The sequence below is a fragment of the Apteryx mantelli genome, chromosome 4 (assembly GCF_036417845.1).
Source record: "Apteryx mantelli isolate bAptMan1 chromosome 4, bAptMan1.hap1, whole genome shotgun sequence".
Lineage (NCBI taxonomy): Eukaryota > Metazoa > Chordata > Aves > Apterygiformes > Apterygidae > Apteryx > Apteryx mantelli.
Genome location: NC_089981.1, coordinates 85,332,742 through 85,352,978, shown reverse-complemented (window position 1 = coordinate 85,352,978; position 20,237 = coordinate 85,332,742). Strand labels below are relative to the sequence as shown.

The following is a 20,237-nucleotide window of genomic DNA, read 5'->3' as shown; positions in this document are numbered from 1 at the left end:
AGGAGATGAATCTGAATGCGATCACACCAACACTGTCTCTCTTTTTATTTTGTTTGTTGTTGTTGTTGTTGTTCTTCGTTCGTTTGTCCGTTTGTTTGTTTAATTGTTTTCTCTTTAATTTAACCAAGACCTGACTAAAACTGGAATGTTCAGCCCAGCGTGTTTGTTCTCGTCGCGATTTCTCGGGGTGTCACAAAGGCTCCCGCCGGCCTTCACAAAACCTGGAACTTCCACGACGACGTCTGGTCCTTATAATCCAAGCAGTCAGCATTGAAGTTTAACTTCCAGGAGGCGGTTTGGTCTTTATAATCCAAGCAATCGGTGGTTGAGTTAAAGCCCAAACTGGAGGCTCCATAGCCCTGGGTGGAGAGGGAGGCTGGAGACTGGTTGAGGTGGCTGGTAACGGCATTGGCACCCATGGGACTCAGGGTGGCCCCCGGTCCAGGGAGCTGGTGGTGCATAGGGGTCAAATAAGATCCACAGTCCATCCCTCCGAAATAGGAGGTCGAGCCAGCGTATCCTTGGCTGTACCCTGATGCCTGGGTGTAGGTCATGGGATAGGATCTCTGCATGCAGGAGGAAGAGGTGGACAGGGGGTCTGAGAGCGGGGAGATGGACGCTGGGCTCCAGATGGACACGGGGGCACTGCTGCTGGAAATGGTGGGGACCGAGGTGCTGGAGGGGGGAGTGAACTGCCCGCTGGTCCCGCTCTCCGAACTTACTTCCCGGGCTGGCGAGTTCTTCTTTTTGGCCGGCCTCACCTTATTCTGGCCCCCGTTCTGCTGCTGTTGCTGCTGCTGGCGGCACTTGGCTCGACGGTTTTTAAACCACACCTTGAGACGGAAAGAGAGGGAGGGAGAGAGAAGAGCCTTGCGTTAGGGACACGGAGACGAACCCAAGGGGGTGAGCGCTGGCGGAGGGGAGACCTTGGGGGGGAGCGAAAGCTCTCCCCGGCGTGCGAGGTTTGCAGGCTATCGCAAAGCCAGGCTCCGTGGCTCCCCCTCCCTGAGATCATTAGCAGTAATAACAAGTGGAAATGGGCAAATCAAACTGCTTAATAAGGTCACTTTTGGGGGAAGGGGGGGGGGAATCACTCCCTATTTGCTGTTTGCCAGCCGGGGACCCCCAGGAATCACCGTTTAAGGCCTATTGAAGTCAAGCCCTTAATTAGAAACAATAGAGCATCATAAAGGGAGGAAACAATTAGGGAAGCAGAGGCAGTGGTTGGGGGGGGGGGTGTTAAAGATGTCTCATTTACTCTCTAACAGGCTTTCTGCTCTTCACCTTCCATCCAGGGTTGGCCCCCCCAGTCCCTCTCAAGTTCCTCGGGCCGGGATTGGGGGGTGGCCATGGGCAGCAGGGGAGCTGCTCCCAGGCCTGGGACCGGGGAGCTTTCGTGGGGGAAATTTGGGGTTCAGTGAGTGGGAAAGCCCACAGTTTAATAAGCGGGAGATCCGGGTCCCCAGTTTCTAGGCTTGGCTGGGACACGGCCGCACGCCTATCGGGTGACCGGGGCCTTGGGAAACCTCACAGGGGGAGAGGGAAGGGCTTTGGAGCTGCTCTGCTCCCCTGCCCCGGCCGCAGGTGCTCGTAGTAAAGTGTCCCCCGGATGGGCCCCCGCAGGATGCTCCCGGAGGAGACATGGCCCAGCCTCAGGAGAGGCTCCCCCTCCTGCAAGACCGCCTTGCTCTCCAGTCCAAGTCCCTTTAAAGGGAGCGGAAGGCCCCAGTCTGCACTGGCGTGAAATGGGATCCCCATCTGGGCCAGCTCCAAGGATGCGGAGGCCCTCGGTGGGATCCCCAGGGAAGGGGAAGCCTTCACTACCTCTCCAGTGGCCCCAAACTCCTGCAGGACAGGCTGGGGAGGGCCAGGATATGGTCCCCGGGCTGAGGCCCATTACATAGCCTGGGGACGCTGGGGACACCTCGCCGGGGTGCAGAGACGGAGGGTGCCGGGAAGGCACACGGGGGCTCAGGAGCTGGGATCCAGGTGCTTCCGAGACCTCCGCAATGCACCTGCATCCCCTTCCCGGCGAGGGCGGACTCGAGCCAAGGGCGGGCTGATTTCCACTCCGCAACCTCCCTGCCTTCCCTCGCCCATCTACCAGCTTCCCTCTGGGACTTGTTCCCCCTCCGGGGCTGGCCCCGTCCCCCAAAACGGCACCACCGCCTCCCTGCCCAGCGGTGGCCCCGCCAAGGCCTCCGCGCACCGGGATGGAGGAGGCAGGGGCGGATGGGACTGGGGGGATCCTGCTTCCTACCTGCACTCTGGACTCGGGCAGGTTGATTTTCAGCGCCACCTCCTCCCGCATGAAGATGTCGGGGTAGCGGGTCTTGGCAAAAAGCGCCTCCAGCACGTCGAGCTGCGCCCGGGTGAAAGTGGTGCGCTCCCGCCGCTGCTTCCGAGGGGTGGCTGCGAAGAGGGGCCGCAGGCCCTGCACGTTATTGGGGCGCCCCTCGGCCCGGCGGGCGGCCTGCCCTCCCTCCAGCCCCCTCCCCAGGCCTTTCCCCAAGGGGGCAGGTGGATCCCAAGGTGACCTGTCCCCCACCCTAGGGGAAGGAGCTCTCCAGGGCCTTCCCCATCCCGCGTCCAGGTGCTCGGCTGCTTCCTTGCAGCCATCGTCCCTCAGGTGCATCCTCCCCATCTTCCCCCCCCCGTGACCTGGAGCAGCAGCATCTGTCGCCCACCTGCAGCATGAAGCCGTCCCCGGGTTTTAAGCCCCTTCCTGGATAAAAAGTTGAGGATGGGCGGAAGAGGGACCCTTGGGCCCACCAGCCGTCAGCCGCAGGGCTGCGGTCCCCGGGCACGTTGTGCCCCCCCTCTCCAGAGGCCTGACCGCTTCCCCTCCTCGGGAGACGCGCGGGGACAGAGGAGAGAGGAGGAACTGGCGGTGGCGGTGGGGAGGAAAGCAACGGGAAGGAGAAAAACGTGCCTTACCGGGATAGCCGACGGACGGGTGCAACAAATCCATGCCCGAGGTCGTGAGACTCAGGCCATTCACTGCGTAAGGTGGTTGCTTAAGATAAGACATCATGCTAAAGTCGCGGCGGGGAGGAGCGCGGGCCGGAACGCGGGCGGCGGGGGCCCTGCCTGCCCGGGCGGCGGGGCGGCGGGGCCGTCGGGCCGGGGGTCCCGTCGGGGCCGGGGGTCCTGCGGGCGAGAGGGGGGGGGTGCGGGGGTTAGGCGGGCTGCCGGCCCGCGGCTCCCCCGGCTAAAGCTGCAGCTCTTAAAGCCGGACCCCCAGCCGGCTTGGCGGGCGAGGCAGAGACTGACTAGATAAACGGCAGCTCTCCCAAAAAAGGCGAGGAGGAGAAGGGGGCTGTTACTTCGCATCCAGTAATTGCAACCCGCTCTGCACCCGAACAACCCCCCCCCCCCCCCCATGCCTTCAACTGCTCGCATTGTATCGCTACCCCGGGCATTTGCATAGGATTCCCGGCCGGGCACTAGCTAATTGTCTCAAGCAAAACTTGATTGGGGCCATTGGCAGACACAAAGAACCCCTCGGCTAAATAAATAATGCAGATAACAAAGCCCAAGGGTGAGAAACAAAGAAACAATTCAAGAAACCTATCTCTCCCCCAGTCTCTTGCAAGGACTTTAATTATCCCAGGTTTGGGCAACATTCAAACCTTTCCCCCCCCCCCTCCGCCTCCTCCTCCTCCTCCTTCTTCTTCCCCCCCGACGTTGCTGCATTTCAGAGCTCAAATGCCCGCTCGGGAAGAGCCAAACTTTTCTGCTCTACCGCGATCATTCCACGTCTGCAGTAATTTCCACCGGCCATTTGCACCTAATTAGTACTCCGGGTAATTAGATTTGGAGGCAAGTAACAGATTTATTAGGCTTTCAAGAAACTCTTGATTACGCAGCTAAAGCTAAACAAACACCTCGCTGCGCGGCCCGGGGAAGCGGCCCGGCCGGGACGCCGGGTCCCCCCGCCCGGCGCCGGGGGGAGGCGGCGGCTCGGCCCCCCCCCCCCAAAAAAACACGGGCTCCTCCAAAACATGGCGGACAAAGGGCCAGGGGGCAGCCCGTGGCTCTTAAAAGGGTTAGACCGCTCGGTTCCCCCTGGAAAATCGTTTTTTCTTTTCTTTTCTCTTTTTTTTTTCTTCCCCCAAAATCTCGCTCCGTTCGCGGCGACCGTCGGGGAAAAAAAAAAAAAGAAATGAGCAGCGGAAAAAAAAGTTTCTCCCGCAAACAGCCCAAAACGAAGTGTTTCAGCCCGCAAGTTCACACGCAGGGAAAGCCACCGCCCCCGGCAGCGCGGCCGGCCGGTGCCCGCGGAAGGTTGCGCGCAGGCGGAGGGGCCCTGCGCGTCCCCCCGGCCCGCCGCCCCCCGCCCATTTCCTGCGCCGTCGTTTTTAGACGCGTTGCAAAAGTTTCCCTCCTGCCCCGCGGGGAAGCGCTTGCCCAGCCCGCGCTTTGCTAAGCGCCAGCGTTAATGCAGGTGCGCGCAGACGGCGCGCAACTAGCGCGGCTCGGCCCCGCTCCCGCCGAGAAAGCGCGGGGTCGCTCCGCGCTTTTAACCGCGCTGCGGGGGGAGGTTTGAAGTGGGGCAGCTTCGCGCAGGCGGGAGCCGCGCAACGCACCGATGTCGGCGCAACTCGGGCCGCGAACGCGCTCGGCCGCGCAGGCTGCGCGGGAGAGCAAAACTGAGTTTGAGGCGTGCTCGAAAGTCAAACAAACAGAACAAAAATAAAACAGCCACACTCCCTCCCCCAATTTAAAAAAAAAAATCAGCCTTTCCAACCTCGAGGCCGCACGCCGAGCCCGCGGCCCGCCGAGGAGCCCGCGCAGCGCGGCCGCCCGCGGAGCCGCTCCACTCCGCGCCGTCCGGCCGCGGCCGCGCAGCCCGGGGCCGCCGCGGAGCAACGGCTCCGCTCCGCAATCTGTCACCTTTCCCCCGCCTCCCCCCTCCCTGCTTTCGCCGAGATCCCGGCTACCAGTTGCTCTGCCCTCGCTCAATAATAATTACCCCGTCCGAGAATTAATTATAATAAATGTTTTCTTGATAAACTAACGAGATAATCCGGGCGGCACACGCTGCCTAATTACGGGACAGCGGCCGCGGCTCCGCTGATCGCTGGGGCTGATTAATGCGGGGGAACAAAACGCGGCCGGGCGGGCCGGCTGCTGCGAGGGGCAGCCGCGGCTCTGCCTTCCCCGGGGCTGCGGCAAAGTTGGGGTCTCGGGGGGGGGGGGGGGGAACGGCGAGAGGGGGCGTAAAGCGTGGGCAGGCGAGCCGAGGTAGGAAAGTAATTCTTTTTTTCTTTTTTTTTTGGCTTGTTTTACAAGCAAAAGCTCGGTTTTCCAGCCCCGCGCCGGGCTCCCCCGCGTTTTGCAAAATTGTTTTTATTATTATTATTATTATTTTTTTCTCTCGGAGGGAGGGAAGGAGGGATGCGGGGTGCCGCTTCCCTGCGCGCCCCGGCTCAGCGCCCCGCGCTTCGCCCCGGCCCTGCGCGCGGCTCCGCGGCCGCCGCGGGCAGCACCTCTGCTGCCGAGCCGCCGCCGCCGCCAGATCGCGTTTGTTAACCGCTTTTTTTAACAGGAGCTGCATTAAATAATAATAATAATAATAATAATAATAATAAAGCTCAACTTCTCGGAGGGTCCCGCACGGAAATAAATCCCTCCAGCAAAGAAGGTTTTAGCACTAAAGCAACTTGCACGCGAGGACTTTTCCGACCCAGCAGAGCAGGCTGTCGGCGCGGGCGCGGTTTGGAGGAGACAGGCTGCGGCGCGGAGCAGCAGCGCGCGTTATACCCGAGCCGGTGTCTTTCGCAAGCGCCTTCCCAAAGGCAGGTGACGATGAGGAGGGTGGAAGGCGGCTCCGGCCCCTCTCGGAGCCGCAGCCAGCTCTGGCCGCCCGCGCCGAGGCGCGGAGCTCCAGCTCCAAACGCGTTTCCCTGCCTCCTTTTTCCAGCCTCACTCTGCGGCCGCCTCGCGTGCTCGGAGCCACCTTGGCGAAATTACTTTGCTCGGTCTCTGCATCGGCGTGGGGGGGGGGGGATCTTAGGTAGAAACCGAGGGAGGCGAGAAATTTCTCTCCGGTTATTTCTAATCGCGAAAGTCCAGGTAGGGCCAGGAAAGAGTCAAAGCCCAAAGGATCAGGCCGGAAAAAAAAAAAAAAAACACCGTGATTTCCCCAACGAAACCGCGGCGGACAAGCGCGCCCGTGCGCAGAGAAGCGAACCGGGTCGCTCCGCGCCGACCTCCGCCTGCCCACGGGGGACATCCCGGGACCGCCGAAACACAGAGAGGGGAGAAAATCCGTGGGAAGCGTCTCCCCGCCTCCTCAATTACCCGATCCGCTCCCTTGCATTTTCATGGAGCCGCTGCCCCTGGGGCAGAGGAGAAGCCCCGGCGCCCGCCGAGGCGAGCGGGGCCCCCACGCTCACCCTCTTGCTAAAAATAATAATTTGAATTTTTTTCCTTTTTTTTTTTCTTTTTAAATTCTGCCCCGCGGAGAGAAAAGGCCCCACGGCGAATGCCCCCGAGGAAGGAAAAAAGCGGGTGGATCTCACTTACCTGCGAGCCGCGCTGGGGCCGCGGGCAGGGCTGGGGGGCGCCGGGTGCAGCCTGCTCCCCTTGCTCCTCGCCAAATTCAAGGGTCGGGCTGAGCTGGGAGAGAAAGCACAAAGCGGGAGGTTAGAGAGCTCGCATCATGCACATGCCCACGAAATCGGAGGAGGGGAGGGGGGAGAGAGAAAAAAATGTTTGGAAAAGAAGAATAAATGAGGGAGAAAAGGGCGGATGGTGCAGGAGAGGGATGCGGGGATGCTCGAGGTCTGGGCTCGGTACATACAGAGCTGGCCGGTGCCGGAGCTGGTCAAGCGATTTTATTTTTAATAATAGTGGCAGGGTGCGTTGGAGCTGAGGTCTCTACCTCTCTCGGGGAGCTTTGCTGAGAAAGCGCCTCTCTGGCAACTTTTTGACGCAAACTCTCCAACCAATGGCAGGGAGAGAGTGATTGACACATCTAAGCCAGGGGGAAAATAATAAAAACACACAACAGGGGGAGGAAAAAACAGGCCGCTGCTGTACCGGGGGGACAATCAAGCGAGAAATAACAGCCACCGAAATGACACGAGAATATACATTAAAAGAACCTGCTCGATTTAAAAAATATACATTATGGACCGGAGCATGTGAACTCCTTGTACAATTAACGTGACGGACAGCAGAGATCGCGTTCCCGTATTGCCCGGGAAAGGAGAGGGGTGGCACAAGGCCGGGGAGGGAATAATAATAACAACAACAAATATTAAAATATATAAGTAATTTTTTTTGGGGGGGGGGGAGGGAGCTTGCCAGGAGCCCATCGGCGGAGCAGCGCGGAGCGGGGGGAGAGGAGCCCCGAGCCCGAGGGGGGCCCGGCCCGGCCTCCGCGGCCGCGCAAGTAGCGCCCCGGCGCACCCGCGGCTTCGCCTGCCAGGGGCGAGGGGTGGCCAGGGGAAATGAGCCATCAGTCATCCCGGGGTGTGTGTGTATACATACATATATATATTTATTTATATGCATGCCTGGTATAGAATGGGACCTGTGCTGGGGAGGGGTGGGAAGGCGCGTTGCATTTGCAATTTTGGGCATGCAAATATTTGAAGACAAATAAAGTCGGTGCAGCAAAGGGGTGTGGGGGGCGAGAAGGGCTGTGAAGGGGAATATTCGCCCATTTCTAGCTGCGGCCAAAACCGCGGCGAAATTGGGGAAAGGAGCCGCTCTGGAGGGCAGCGGGCACGGGACGGGCTCAGTCGCAGCCCCATCTCTGCCATCAACTTTTCCCTCCCCTAGGGCGCATCCAGTTAAATCAAACCTTAAAATAAACCTTTAGAAAAAACTAAAGGATCCCGGAGATGGGAGGCATTTCAGCTCGGAGGGAAGGAGAGATCGCCCCCCCCCCTCCTTGCACACACTTTCCTCACTTCTGACAATAGGGGAAAAAAATGAACCGGCTCGATCATTTTAATGTGGCGACCTATGTTAATGAAGTTATAGTAATTAATTCGCCTCTTTGTGGCTCTTTCTGAGCCCGGCTGCGTGCAATCAAATGCGGTTGTCCTTGGACTTAGCGCAATTAAGGGCTGCTTTCGGTGCAGCCCGAGTTCGCGGTTTGTAGGAGCAGGTTTCGGATGCTCGGGCTTTTTTTTTTTTTTCCTCCGAGAGAGGAGGAGGAAGGAGGGGAAGGGGGGGGGAGAAGGGAAGGGAGGGAGGAGAGAGGAGGAGAAATTAAACAAACAAACAAACAAACAAAATAACCCCTCGAACAAAAGCGAAGCAGCATCAGCCCACCCCGCTCCGCGGCGGAGCCTCTCCCGCTCCGGCTGCTTCCGCGCCGCGACTCCGCGGAAAGTTTGTGCGCGGGGGCGGCCCGGACCCCGCGCTGCGCCCGTCCCCCCGCGGCGCCTCCACTGCTTTTACTTCTTTCTTCTTTCTTTCTTTTCCAGAGCTGTGACACTTTTTTATTTCTTTTTCATTTCTTTTTATTTCTTTTTATTTGTTATTTCTTTTTCATTTCTTTTTCATTTTTTTCTTTTTTTTTTTCTTTTGAGGCTGCGGTGGGGGCAGTTGCAGATCCTTATCCCTTTGCAATCCCCCCCCCAGCCCCCCAATTGCCCAGAGAGCCGTGCCTGGAAAATCCTTCCCTCTCACCTCCCCGCATGTCGGCACGGCCACGCCACCCCTCAGCCTCTCCTTTAGTAGAGCAACAGTAATAAATATCCCGATTCGACCCTTCCCCCCCCCTTCTCCCTTGCCATCGTCTCCCGCCCCCACATATTATTTAATAACCTTAATCCACCTTGGAAGAATGAGAGAGATAATTCGTTCCCGTGTATCCTGACCGGGAGGGTATTTTCGAAATCGATTAAAAATAAAGGGGGAAAAGAAAAAAAAAAAAGAGAGAGAAAGAGAGAGAGAGAGAGGGGTGTTCGGGGGCTGGAGGAAGCCGGGCCGTGGAGGAGGCTGAGCGAGGCAGAGAAGCAAAATTCCGTGGCCGGGAAGGTTCCCGGGAGCCGGGAGGGCAGGTGGGAAGCGCAGCCCCCGCGGCCGGCCGGGCTGCAGCGCTGCCCGCGCCCGCCCGCGCTGCCGCCCCGCGGGGCAGCGGCAGCTCCTGCCTCCGCTGCCCGCAGCCTGCGCAGCCCCAGCGCAGCCTCCCCCGCCGCCCTCCAGCCGCCGCCGCACAAGTCCGGAATAATTCGCGCGGCCAATAAAACAAAGTGGCGGAGATGGACAGTGTTACTTAAATAAACAAGGGTCTCTTTAAAATTCTCATCCACTTCAGATGTCTAAAGTAAGATTGTGATGATTTTGTCACGGTTTGGTAAATTTACCCCTTTAAGAGGCTTTCATAAATCCCAGAACACACCTTCAGCCAGATTTGAATATAGATTTAGGTTTTAAAACCCAGAAGCTGGGAACACCGCTTTATCAAAGAGAATTTCCCTTTAGCTTAGCAATGTGTTGGAATGGCTCTTGCAAAGATTGGATCTGAGAGGGGGAAAAAGGGGGAACCTTCTTTCTGGAGGAATTCTGCACAGACTTTGCAGCTGCTTCTGCCTTCAGCCTTCTGCTGCTAATGGAAAAGTTGCAAAAAAAATTGTTGCAGCTATAGGAACTTGCCGGTTTTATTTTTTATGTTTTTTTTTTCCTTCAAAAAACTTTCCAATCTCTTCTGTTCAATTTGGAAACAATTTCAGAGCAGGTACAGTCCCAAAGAGCCAGACTAGCTCGGGATAAACGGGGAGTGAGTGGATATGTGTGATTTGCACTCTAAGAACTTTGTGCTCAGAGAACCAAAATCTGCTTCTGGGATGGAAAGAAACTGTAACTTCTGATTCTCAGTAAGTTCCTGAACTTCCGATGCCAATTGTCTTACATATCCATTCCTTTTTTTTTTTTTTCCTCTCTGCATAGATGTGTTTATCTGTTCTCTTTCTCTCTATTTACTTTTTCTTCCTTTGGTGTAATTTTCAACTCTTCTTACTAACGCGACCGTGTTGCAAGTGCTTTTATTGCTGTGTGTATTGCCCAACAGGCTGACCGCGCTGAACTGCTGGGTTTGTATTTTATGACAAAGAAAGAAATCATTTATTCAGGTTAGGCGAAAGTTAAGGAGGCAAGCGAAACCCCAAATGAACCGATTTATTATTTGTCATCTTTGCACCTCTGTTCGGCGCCGGAAAGCGATGCATGCTACGCGCTTTTAAGCTTTTCCCTCATCGGATTTGTATCTAGTTAAAATATTCCATACTTTGCTTTAAGTTTATCTGCAGTTCAGTAGCGGGAAATTTTTCCTTTCGACACTTCCCCCCGACACTCGCCCCCAAATCTCCCTTTTGGGGGTGCAATTGAAGCGCCACCGGCAAAGAGCATGTGTCACTTCGAGAAAGGGCAGGATTCGTTCTAAAATGCTGGAATGCTAAAAAAAAAAAAAAAAAAAAAAAAAAAGAAAGAAAGAAATGCCCCCCTCTTCCTAGCGTCTCGGAGCTGGGTGACAGAGCCGTCACCTCCTTTGGGGAAGGGGGGTGGGTGGGTTGTTTTGTTTTGTTTTCCTCAAAAAAAAAAAAAATTAAGGCAGCGTCTTAGCCTAGATGCAATCAACTTTCATAATTTGGGGGGGGGGAATGGGGAGGGGGGAGAGGAGGGGACGGCAGAGGCGTTGAGCTGCGCTGGGGAATTTGCACCGAAGGACTCAGCTCATCCTGGAGCCAGACAAGTCCCCCAAAATGATACCCTGAGAGCAGAGAGAGAAAGTGAGGTCAGCGCTTGCACCTGAGGGCAGGTCTCCTGTGGCCTGGAGGGGGTGTGGGGGGGTCGTACCCCCTTCCTCCCCACCCCCCCCAAAAAAAAAAAAAGCCCTGAAAGAGGGAAATAAATGAAGCGCACAAATGCAAAAAGTGCGCGGGGAGGGCGGGGGTGCGGGCGCCGGCCGAGGGGGTGCTTGTGAGTGTGAGTGTGAGTGTGTGAGTGTGTGAGTGTGTGTGAGTGTGAGTGTGAGTGTGTGAGTGTGTGTGTTTGTGTGAGTGTGTGTGTGAGTGTGTGTGTGTGTGTGTGTTGACGAAAGGCGCTAACACTGCCAGTTTACATAATTTTTCTCTCCAGGCCATGAAGTTACCTTGACGAGCAGCTTTCTACAGCAATCAGATTATAGCTCCCAACCCAGATATTAAAATAACAGTTACAGTCCAATATCTTGCATGTTGGCAAACTTGGTAGAAATGAAGGGGTCGGGGGGGAGGGGGGCAGAGGGAGAAAGAGCCAGAAAAAAAGGGGGTTTTGTAAGAAAGAAGAAAAGAAAACCGCAGAGAAGCTTTAAACTAGTCTTTCGTTTGTAACCTTTTACAACCTTTATTTCCCGTATATGAAAAGCTCCTTTTATTGAGACCCAGAAAGAACTTTTTTTTCCCCTTTGGATTTTTAATTAGAGCCCATCAATTGCAGCCATATATATAAGAATCGATATAAAGTAATCCGTGGAGATGGGCTAAGGTTTTAATCGAAAATCTTCTTTACCATTCTTTGCAGATCTTTAGCCGCTGGCTGGTAGAGAAACAAATGATCATTAAAAAAATTATCCCCCAAAACCCCCAAAGCAGACCCCCCCCCCAACCAAACAAAGCCCCAGTACAGAAAACTTGCAAAAGATCAGAAACCAACTGTTGTTACCATATGAATAAGAAATTACTCTTATGGTTAACTTCATTCTCTCCCTTGCAGTTGCTGCTGGCTGTTTTTTACATTGGAAAATCTAATGCTAGCTCCGAAGACTAGAGCTAATTGTACCCTTCTTAAATTGTATACGAGCAATAGTATTTTACTTGCAGAGGAAGGGGTCTGTTTTGTGTGCCCATGAATATCTGCGTGCCCGGTAACAAAGATCCCACAAGTATAACACTGCGGTGAAATCTAGACACCAGCCCCTTGCAGCCTCTCAGAGATTCAGAAATATCACACTTTCTTTTTCTGTAGTGGGTTTCTCTCTCTTTCTCCCTCTTTTTGTTTTTGTTTTTAGTGTTTTAGATTATGTAAAATTTAACTCTTTGCCTTCACGGCATGGACAATTTATTTTCCAATGTAAAAAGAAAGGAAGAAAAATCCCAACTCTTCAAAAGCTTTCCCCAAACCCAAGCCTTCCTTCTTTAATGAAGAACCAGACTTATTTTTCTCTAGGGGTAGGAGGCGGAGTGGAAGCTAAATATTAAACAATGCAGGCAGCTTCAGTTTTATTTTTTGTAAATTAATTGTGAGACTATTCTGGCTCCTCTGTGTTTCTGCATGATTAAACTGTGCTATTTGTTCCCCAAAGCTGCACATTATCAGAAAGTACAAGTATATTTTAAAGCTCCATCCTCAGGTTTAATGTAAGCAAACTAGGCTGAGTGAAAAGTTTACCCGAGTAATTGCGGCTAAGAGTCGACTATAGTTGTTTTAATCATTATTTTCTATCTGATAAATGCGTTTTAAAGAATGGACTCTGCATTTTTTTAATCTGAAGGAAGCGAATCTGACCGTATTTGCACCCCAACCTCGCATCTTATCTGTATGAAATTTCAATTTATTTAAAAGCCTGGTATTTAATACACTACATGGGCCACATTTAGTTTAGACAACCCCCCTCTCGTACTTTCGCCGTAATCACGACTAATGAAAACGTGGGATTTTCCCATTATTAAAAAAAAAAAAAAGTGAAAATATAATGCATCTTCATTAGGAAAATTGACTGCTGTGCTCAAGACAGTTCTTAATTGAAAAGGCAACCTATTTTAATGGTGTGGTTGAGGAGAAGATTACATACTTTATCCAAACACAAAGACAATTAATAATGAGGACCAGGCTGCTGCCATTAACTCTAATGTAGTGACATCAATGTCAGTGGAAGTGCCCGTACCTGAGCCGCGGAGGGGAAGGCGCTCCGCGCCCGCGGCCGCGCTGCGCGGGCACACGCGCGGCGCCCGCTTCCCCCCGCGGCAGCGCCCGGGGCTCCGCACCGCCTTGCTGCTCCGCCGCTAAACTGGTAAAATCGGAGCCGTGGCATCGCCTCCGCGGCTTTTTCTTTCCTTTTCTTTCCTTTTTTTTTTTTCTTTCTTTCCCCCGCCTCATTATTATTATTATTATTTCGAAGGGGAGCACAAAACCACGCAAGTTGTGCAAAGGCAACTCGCCTCTTTCGCCCCTTTTTAAAGGGGCTTTAGGGAGCTGGTCCAGGACATTTGAGATCATAACAATGCAGCGCGGTGGCAGCGTTTAATCTGCAGTTTGCAAACGAATCCGTGCCCCTCGGCCAAGTAAAAAAATACCCTCCCCCTCCCCAGCTCGTTCCCAGCATTTCCAAACGCGGCCGTTCGTCTAAACGACACCTTCGTTTAATGCGTTTCTTTGGGGTTAAAAGGAGGAGGAAAAAAAAAAAAAGGAAGAGAAATTAAACTTTCATTTTCTCGGCTTGCTGATAAGGCGTGCTGATGCCGACGGTTTGGCGGCTGCGGGTTTTCGCCTCGCATTTGCGTTTCGTTTCGTTTCGTTTATTTGTTTGTTTGTTAGGAGGGGGCCGCCGGGCCGCTCTTTAAAGGCCGGTCTCACCGCGGAGCGCGGCCGCGGAGGGGCCGGGGCCCGGCTCGGGCTCGGGCTCGGCGCCCTCCCGGGGCAGCGGGCTCGGGCTCGGCCGCGGCGGTGCCGCTTCCCCCGTCCCGCACCAACGTGCGGATCCCGCTGCCGGGGACCCCGCGCGGCCGAGCCGCGCAGCGCCGCTCCCGCCTTGCGGGCAGCCTTTTCCCACCGGCGCTGGAGACCCGCAACTTTCCCTGAGAGCTTGGGGGGAGCTAGGACGGGAAAATCTATGGGATAAAGCGGTTTTTCGTATTTTGGGTGTGTGTGTGGGGGGGTGCGGATTGGATTGGGCCGGGCCGGGCCCTTCGCGAGCGGCCGCCGCGGGGCTGCGCGTGCGGAAAAAAACCTTTTTAGCTGTGTTTTGTGGTGGTTGTTTTTGTTTTTTCCCCCAATCCGGCGGGGGAGCCGCTGTTTCGCTGCCCCGGCAGGGCGGGAGGCGGCCTACGGCGGGAGCTCCGCGGGCGGCGCGGCTGGGCCCGGCTCCGGGCGGCCCCGGCTCCGGCCGCGGCTCCGGGCGGCCCCGGGCGGCTCCGGGCGGCCCCAGCGGCTCTGCCGCGCCGCCGCCGTGGAGGGCGCGGGCAATTTGTTGACATTGAGAGGACAATGTGGCCGCTCCGCGCCCGACAATGCCGGCTCCCGAGCCCCTTTCTCCGTTGTTTACAATACAAAGGCGGCTCCCAGGCCTTCCCAGGCCTAATTCCAGCTATTCTGCCTCAAGTAGCTTTTAATCTCCGCTGGGAGGGAGGGAGGGAAGGAAGGAAGGAGGGAGCCGGCTGCCCCCGCTGCCTGTGCCCGGCGGCGCGGGCAACCCGCGCCAGGCTCGGCCCCCTCGCCGGGAGGCCGCCCCTTCCCTTCCCTTCCCTTCCCTTCCCTCCCTCCCCGCCCTGCCCTGCCCCCGCCCCCCGGGGACCGGCCCCGAGCGGCGCCGCCGCAGCTGCCGCCGCCCGCGCCCGGCCCGGGGAGCCCGGGGGGCCCGGCCCGCCGCCCGGCATGGCGGCTCCCCGCGCGGCGGCCCCGGCCCCGGCCTGCGGTGCCCGGCTGCCCTCGCGGAGGGACGTGGCGGTGCCCGGGCTCCTCTCGCAGGGAGACCGACAGACAGGCAGACCTGGCCGTGCCCAGCCCTTCCTCACAGGCAGATGGACATGGCAGCCTCCCCTCACAGAGGGACGTGGCGGTGCCCGGTCTCCCCTCACAGACAGACGGACATGGCGGTGCCCGGTCTCTCCTCACAGACAGAGGGATGTAGCGATGCCTGGTCTCCTGTCACAGAGGGACATGGTGGTGCCTGATGTCTCCTCACGGTGGGACAGACGTTGTAGTGCCAGGCCTCTCCTCACAGACGGACAGACATGGCAGTGTCTGGCCCCCCAGAGGGACACAGCAGTGCCCAGTCTCTCTTCACAGACAGACAGACAGACATGGCAGGACCCAACCTCCCCTCATAGACAGACAGCAGGACATGGCAGCGCCCAGCCGTCTCCCACAGACAGAGGTGGCGGGGCCCAGCTGCCCCTCGCAGCCCGTGGACAGCCGGGGCCGTGCGGGGCCATCCCTCCCAGACAGACGGACAGATGGCTGCGGCCGGCTGGCCCGGGCAGACGAGAGGCGCGCGGGGGGCGGCCGGCGAGGGCAGCGCCGGCTCAGCCCCTCGGCACGGCACGGCACGGCTATAACCCCGCGGCAGCCGAGGTGGGGCCCGGCTAATCCCCAGGCAGCCAGATGGGGCAGCGCCCGCGTAACCCTCCCGCGGGCCGGCGGTGCCCGGCTCAGCCGCGGGCAGACAAGGTGGACCACGACTAATCCCCGGCTGGGAAAGCGGGGTGCCGCCAACCCCACCGGCGACGTGGCGTGTAGCCCCCAAATGGGGCGCCGCGCTCAACCAGTCGTTGGACTAATAAAACGGCGCCCGGCTGGTTTTCTGTGCGGAAAGTTAAGCGCAAGCTAGCTGCCGCAGATGGACGAGCGCAGCAGCCCCCAGGCAGAGAGGCAGTCAACCAGGCGGCAACTAGCATGGACAGGGAATTTTCTACCTGCGGAAAAACCACGCCGCAATTTCCTTTCCTCTATAGTCAGGGAGCGGCAGAACCGTGGGGTCCAAACTGTTCGTGGCCTTCAGGAACTATCATAACACTCGCAATCTGAGATAAAAAGAAAGTTCCTGCTGATTCCCTTCCAGACAAATGAGCCCTGGCCTGGTCTCTTTGCTCTTTAGCAGCATCTGCCCACCCTCTGCACCTGATTCCTTCCAGGAGCCTTTCATCTCCCTTCCTCTGCCTGTTCCCAAAGGCCCAGCTGATTTGCCCGCAGGCTTAATAGTAAGGGAGGATGCAAGTCCCCTAGGAGAGCACCGTGCCCACTTCCTCCTTCTCATCTGAGCTTCCTGAAGTACTGCTCTTTCGGCAGCTCTCCCTATTCCTTCGCTAGTTGGATGGCAGCTTACTATTGCGAGGGAAATTCTGGCCCGAGAGCAGCAGAGAAATGGTGCTGAAGAGTTTCTGCACCTTTCCTTTTACTGTCTGGAGACATCCTTGCTAGGATCCTGCTATCTGCTTATTTTTCTCTACAGAAAGTCCGTCCCTGAAAGGGGGAAGTTAATGACGCAAATTAGTTTATGTCTGCATCTTTACATTTTCTAAAAAAGTAGTAACTTGCATCAGACACTTGAGAATTTTCTGTGGAAGTATTCCTGCCTTCTGTGTTTCTTTCTTTCATATCACATTTTTCATATCAATGATTTAGGTAAATTTGATTTCAAAATATCAAAAAGTTATTGTGATGAAAAACCTCCTTCCATGTGCACTCACTCATAAACACTGTGATGAGTTTGTTTGGCCGTAAGTTTACAGGGGAATAGCCTTTTGGATTTTTTTTTTTTCACACCCTTATTGACATTTCTTGGCCATGATCTGTCCTCACATAATGCTGAGATACAGGGTTCAATCCAGTTGCCTAAGCATAGCTGTCAGTGCCATCTGAGATGGCCTTGAGATTATCTGAGACACCCACACAGCACTAGCAGATCTGACAGAGGACTTACAGGAGATATGTGTCCCTCTGGATCAGCAGCTGCAGGCCGGGTGGGATACCTGAGAACATCTCAAATGGCACCGCACGCCTATATTTAGGCAACAGAACCACATTTGCAGTCTGAACTGCTCTAACTCTTGATGGTCAGTTCTTCAACTACTTTCTGGTGCAAGGCAAAGCCTCTGTTAAAGATTTTAGATCCACAGCTGAAATGCAGTAGTTTGTAAATAACACAACCCTAACCATACATTTTCATTATGACAATTTCTTGGTGCCCTTTTTTGTGTGGACCAGTGATTTGGCAGCCTTGATTTCCATGGCAATTCCATAGCAACCTTGAACCCTAGAGGGGTCTGAATTCAAGAGGCGCTGACAACCCCATTTATGAAAGCAGAATCCTTTCTAAGGTATCTCAGTTAGGCCACCGAAAGCATGTTCCTATGTGTGATTGCCTATACAGCGTTTGTGCTGAGTATGTGGATAAGACCCCAAAATATCCTTCAAGTCCTTAAGGTCTTCTCTTCCTATGTCATGAACCTAAACCATCAGGATGAAACGTGGTTGAGATAGTAGGCACTGGTGGCTGTTTCCTGGGTTTCCCTATCCTGAGCATGTGGTGTGGTGAAGAGTGGCAGCTGTGTGTGTGTGGGGGGGGGGGGGCGGAAGATCAAGCTGGCTGGGGTATGAATGTCCAACTAGGACTTTGCTTGCTGTGCCATGCATCTCTTCCTTTTATTGCTTTTGAGGAAAAGGAGTATTTTCACTTCATTAGTTAGTGTTGTCATCTTCATCAAAACATGTAGGAAAGCAGTAGCTTCAGCCACATTTTGCCCCTTGTAATATTTGTGCTTTTAGCCCCAGCATATTTTGCTCATGATCATACTTTGATCTTGGACTACCGTCAGGTGTATGATCTCCACCTGAGCGTGGGGCTGGGATTAGGTTTCTGTAGGTTGATATTTAGGGCATGTGCAATGATTTAATCTATACATTCCATAAATTCACGTTTGATATCTGATGAACAATTCAGAATGAGTTGAAGTCTTTTCTTTAGTGCATGTAGTACAGACATTCACAGGATGTGTAAGCAATGTTAATATTTTATTGAAATGGGATGTTCCAACATTTTTTGAGATATGTATTATCAACAAATGCAAACTTCTACTAAGGAACAGTACAAAAGGAAGAAGGCCAACTCATTCCATCTAACTAAGAATTTTTAAACTGGAACATGTTTTAATAAATTATTTTCATGATAGCCTGTTGCACTGTAGATAGTTTCAGCCTCTATGCTTGGCTTAATTGTTACATGAATTATTATATAAAGCTTATCAGAAAAAAAGAACTAATATAAATACCACTGGCTGTATTTTACCCTTTGTTTGTCATTCAGGAAAGCTTTCCAGTGTGAGATGTACAAATTATTATTGATAAAACACAGAACTTGTAACACTCCAGATTTTCTGTGTGTACTAATATCTCAAATCCAAGCCCATTTACTAATAATAGATATGCAAGCTTTTTCTTAGGCAGATGAGCTAATTTTGAAGTCAGTGGCCTTCATTTTGAGGGAAAATATTTCTGAGGGAAGTGGGTTCCTTTATACTCACACAAGGATGGCTTTCACATTGCAGCACTGAGCCTCTGAAGTTTGCACATTTTTGCTTCAAAGGTGGCCATTTTGTCAAAACTGCATAACTCAGAAGCTTGGAGGAAAAATCAGGCTCAGAAGGAAATGGCAAAATGTAATGCACAGTTCTGAGAAATTCAGTTAGGCTCAAGGCTGAGAAAGGAAACTTAGAAAAATGAAGGCAAGGGCTTTATGCTTTGTAAAAAAGCTTAACCAGTAATTGGAGTATTTATGAGTGAGTTGTTAAGAGAACTTCATGTTAAATGAGTGACACTAGTTATTACTCTGTATGTTATTAAATATTATAATTATTATTAGTTATTCAATGATAGCTATCATTTCAGTACATTCCCAGTACTAATGAATTAATCCACATCATACCTGGATGATATAGGGATGTATTATCTTAATTTTGCAAAGGAGGAACTGTCCTATAAATTAAGGTCAAGCAAAGAGCTTGTGGGAGGACCAGTCCAGTGCCTTAACCATCTTTCACATACACACTGACATCCCTTTCTCAGGCTCCTTATTGCCTGTCTTCAAAATCCAAGGAAATAATATTCACAGCATCTTCCAGACAAGGAATTTCAAATGACACTTCCACTGTCCTTGATGAAGCACCATTTATTTGGTTTATAGACCCATGGAGAAATGGGCAAATGGTCAGCTCCACATGATGTCCCAGAGTGCTAAATTTTGCTCAGGTTTAACTGAAAGATGTGCAAAAACTCATGCAGCTACACATCTGAAGCAGATCAAGAGTGCAAGATACTCATTCCATTTGCAAAGGGTTGATTTTCCCCTTAATGCACCTACAATTAATGATCCCTGACTTCTGAGGGAGTTCGGTTGCAAGTAGAAGACCATGCGGCTTCAAGGGCTTAATTTGGCTATTTGCCTTAAGGAGAACCTCTTGCATTTAGACAAGTCAGTTCCCTATCTGGGAACCAACAAATTGCAAATTTACACCCCAGAAAGTTCTCACTTTTTAAAAGATGGAAGAATACTGATGGATCTAAAGGCAGGATCGTTTGTCTTCCCAAATTTGCTAGAGGTGGTATAGCACCCCTGCAGCCTCACGTTTCCATGTCTCCAGGAAGCAGTGGTATGCTTGGCTGCTGAGGGGGAGCATGGGAATCTTAATGCATTAACACCCTGCCCCGGCACATACCATGACATCTTGGGCAATAAGTATTAATAGCTTTGGAAGTTTTCTCCTTTATCTTTTCACCTTTCCCTGGAAGATTTTCTCCTTTACTTCCTTTGATACACTAACATTACCAATTTCATTGTGGTGGAAGTGAAAAAGAGCCAGGCTGTCAGTGTCTCACTGAATATGGCAGATGTGGTTGCAGAAGTGGGACTGCATATGCCCTCATTTTCGGTCCGAGTTTTGACTGTGTGTGTGTGACCTGGGAGAAGGAAGTAGATAATATGGCCACTGAGGCCACATCCAAAACTTATTAAAATCAATGAAAATATTGCAGCAGGCTTTGGATGAAATACTTTCAAGTGTTTGTCCCAAAGGAACATTTACAAATACATCAAAAGTCATTTTGTACATTCTGTGTTCAGTATTTCCTAACTCTTATGGTAAAAACCAGATTTTTATACTTCCCTTTTCTTTCTATAGTTTCTAGTTTTTAAATGCATCACTCTCATTCTTTGTTTTCTTCAGGCAGCAGACTCTGCATGCTGAATCCTTATAAAGTACTTAAACCACCTGGGAATGGCTCTCAGTCACAAAGTCCTCCCACTGTGATTTCCCTAACGGTCACCTAGCTCATAGCTGGGATTTACATTTTCTCTGAAGGACTACAGACAAGTTTTTAGCCTGATCTTCTTCCCAAACTGATTCTTTTTAGGGTATTTCCTAGAAAATTCACCCCATACCAACCCACTCATCTACTCTAGGCCTGGGCTCCACACTTTTTCTTCTCTTGAGTTGATACTGGAGAGGGTTGTCTGGCTGATG

General features: G+C 53.1%; 1 protein-coding gene across 1 annotated transcript; it reads right to left on the bottom strand.

Annotated features, from left to right (window-relative positions):
* Positions 1-212: 212 nt before the first annotated feature.
* On the bottom strand, positions 213-3,034 carry OTX2 (orthodenticle homeobox 2). Its single transcript, XM_067295656.1, has 3 exons — positions 2,938-3,034; positions 2,261-2,412; positions 213-833 (listed from the first exon to the last, which is right to left on the bottom strand). The coding sequence occupies exons 1-3, from the start codon at positions 3,032-3,034 to the stop codon at positions 213-215; spliced, it is 870 nt and encodes a 289-aa protein (XP_067151757.1).
* Positions 3,035-20,237: the final 17,203 nt, after the last annotated feature.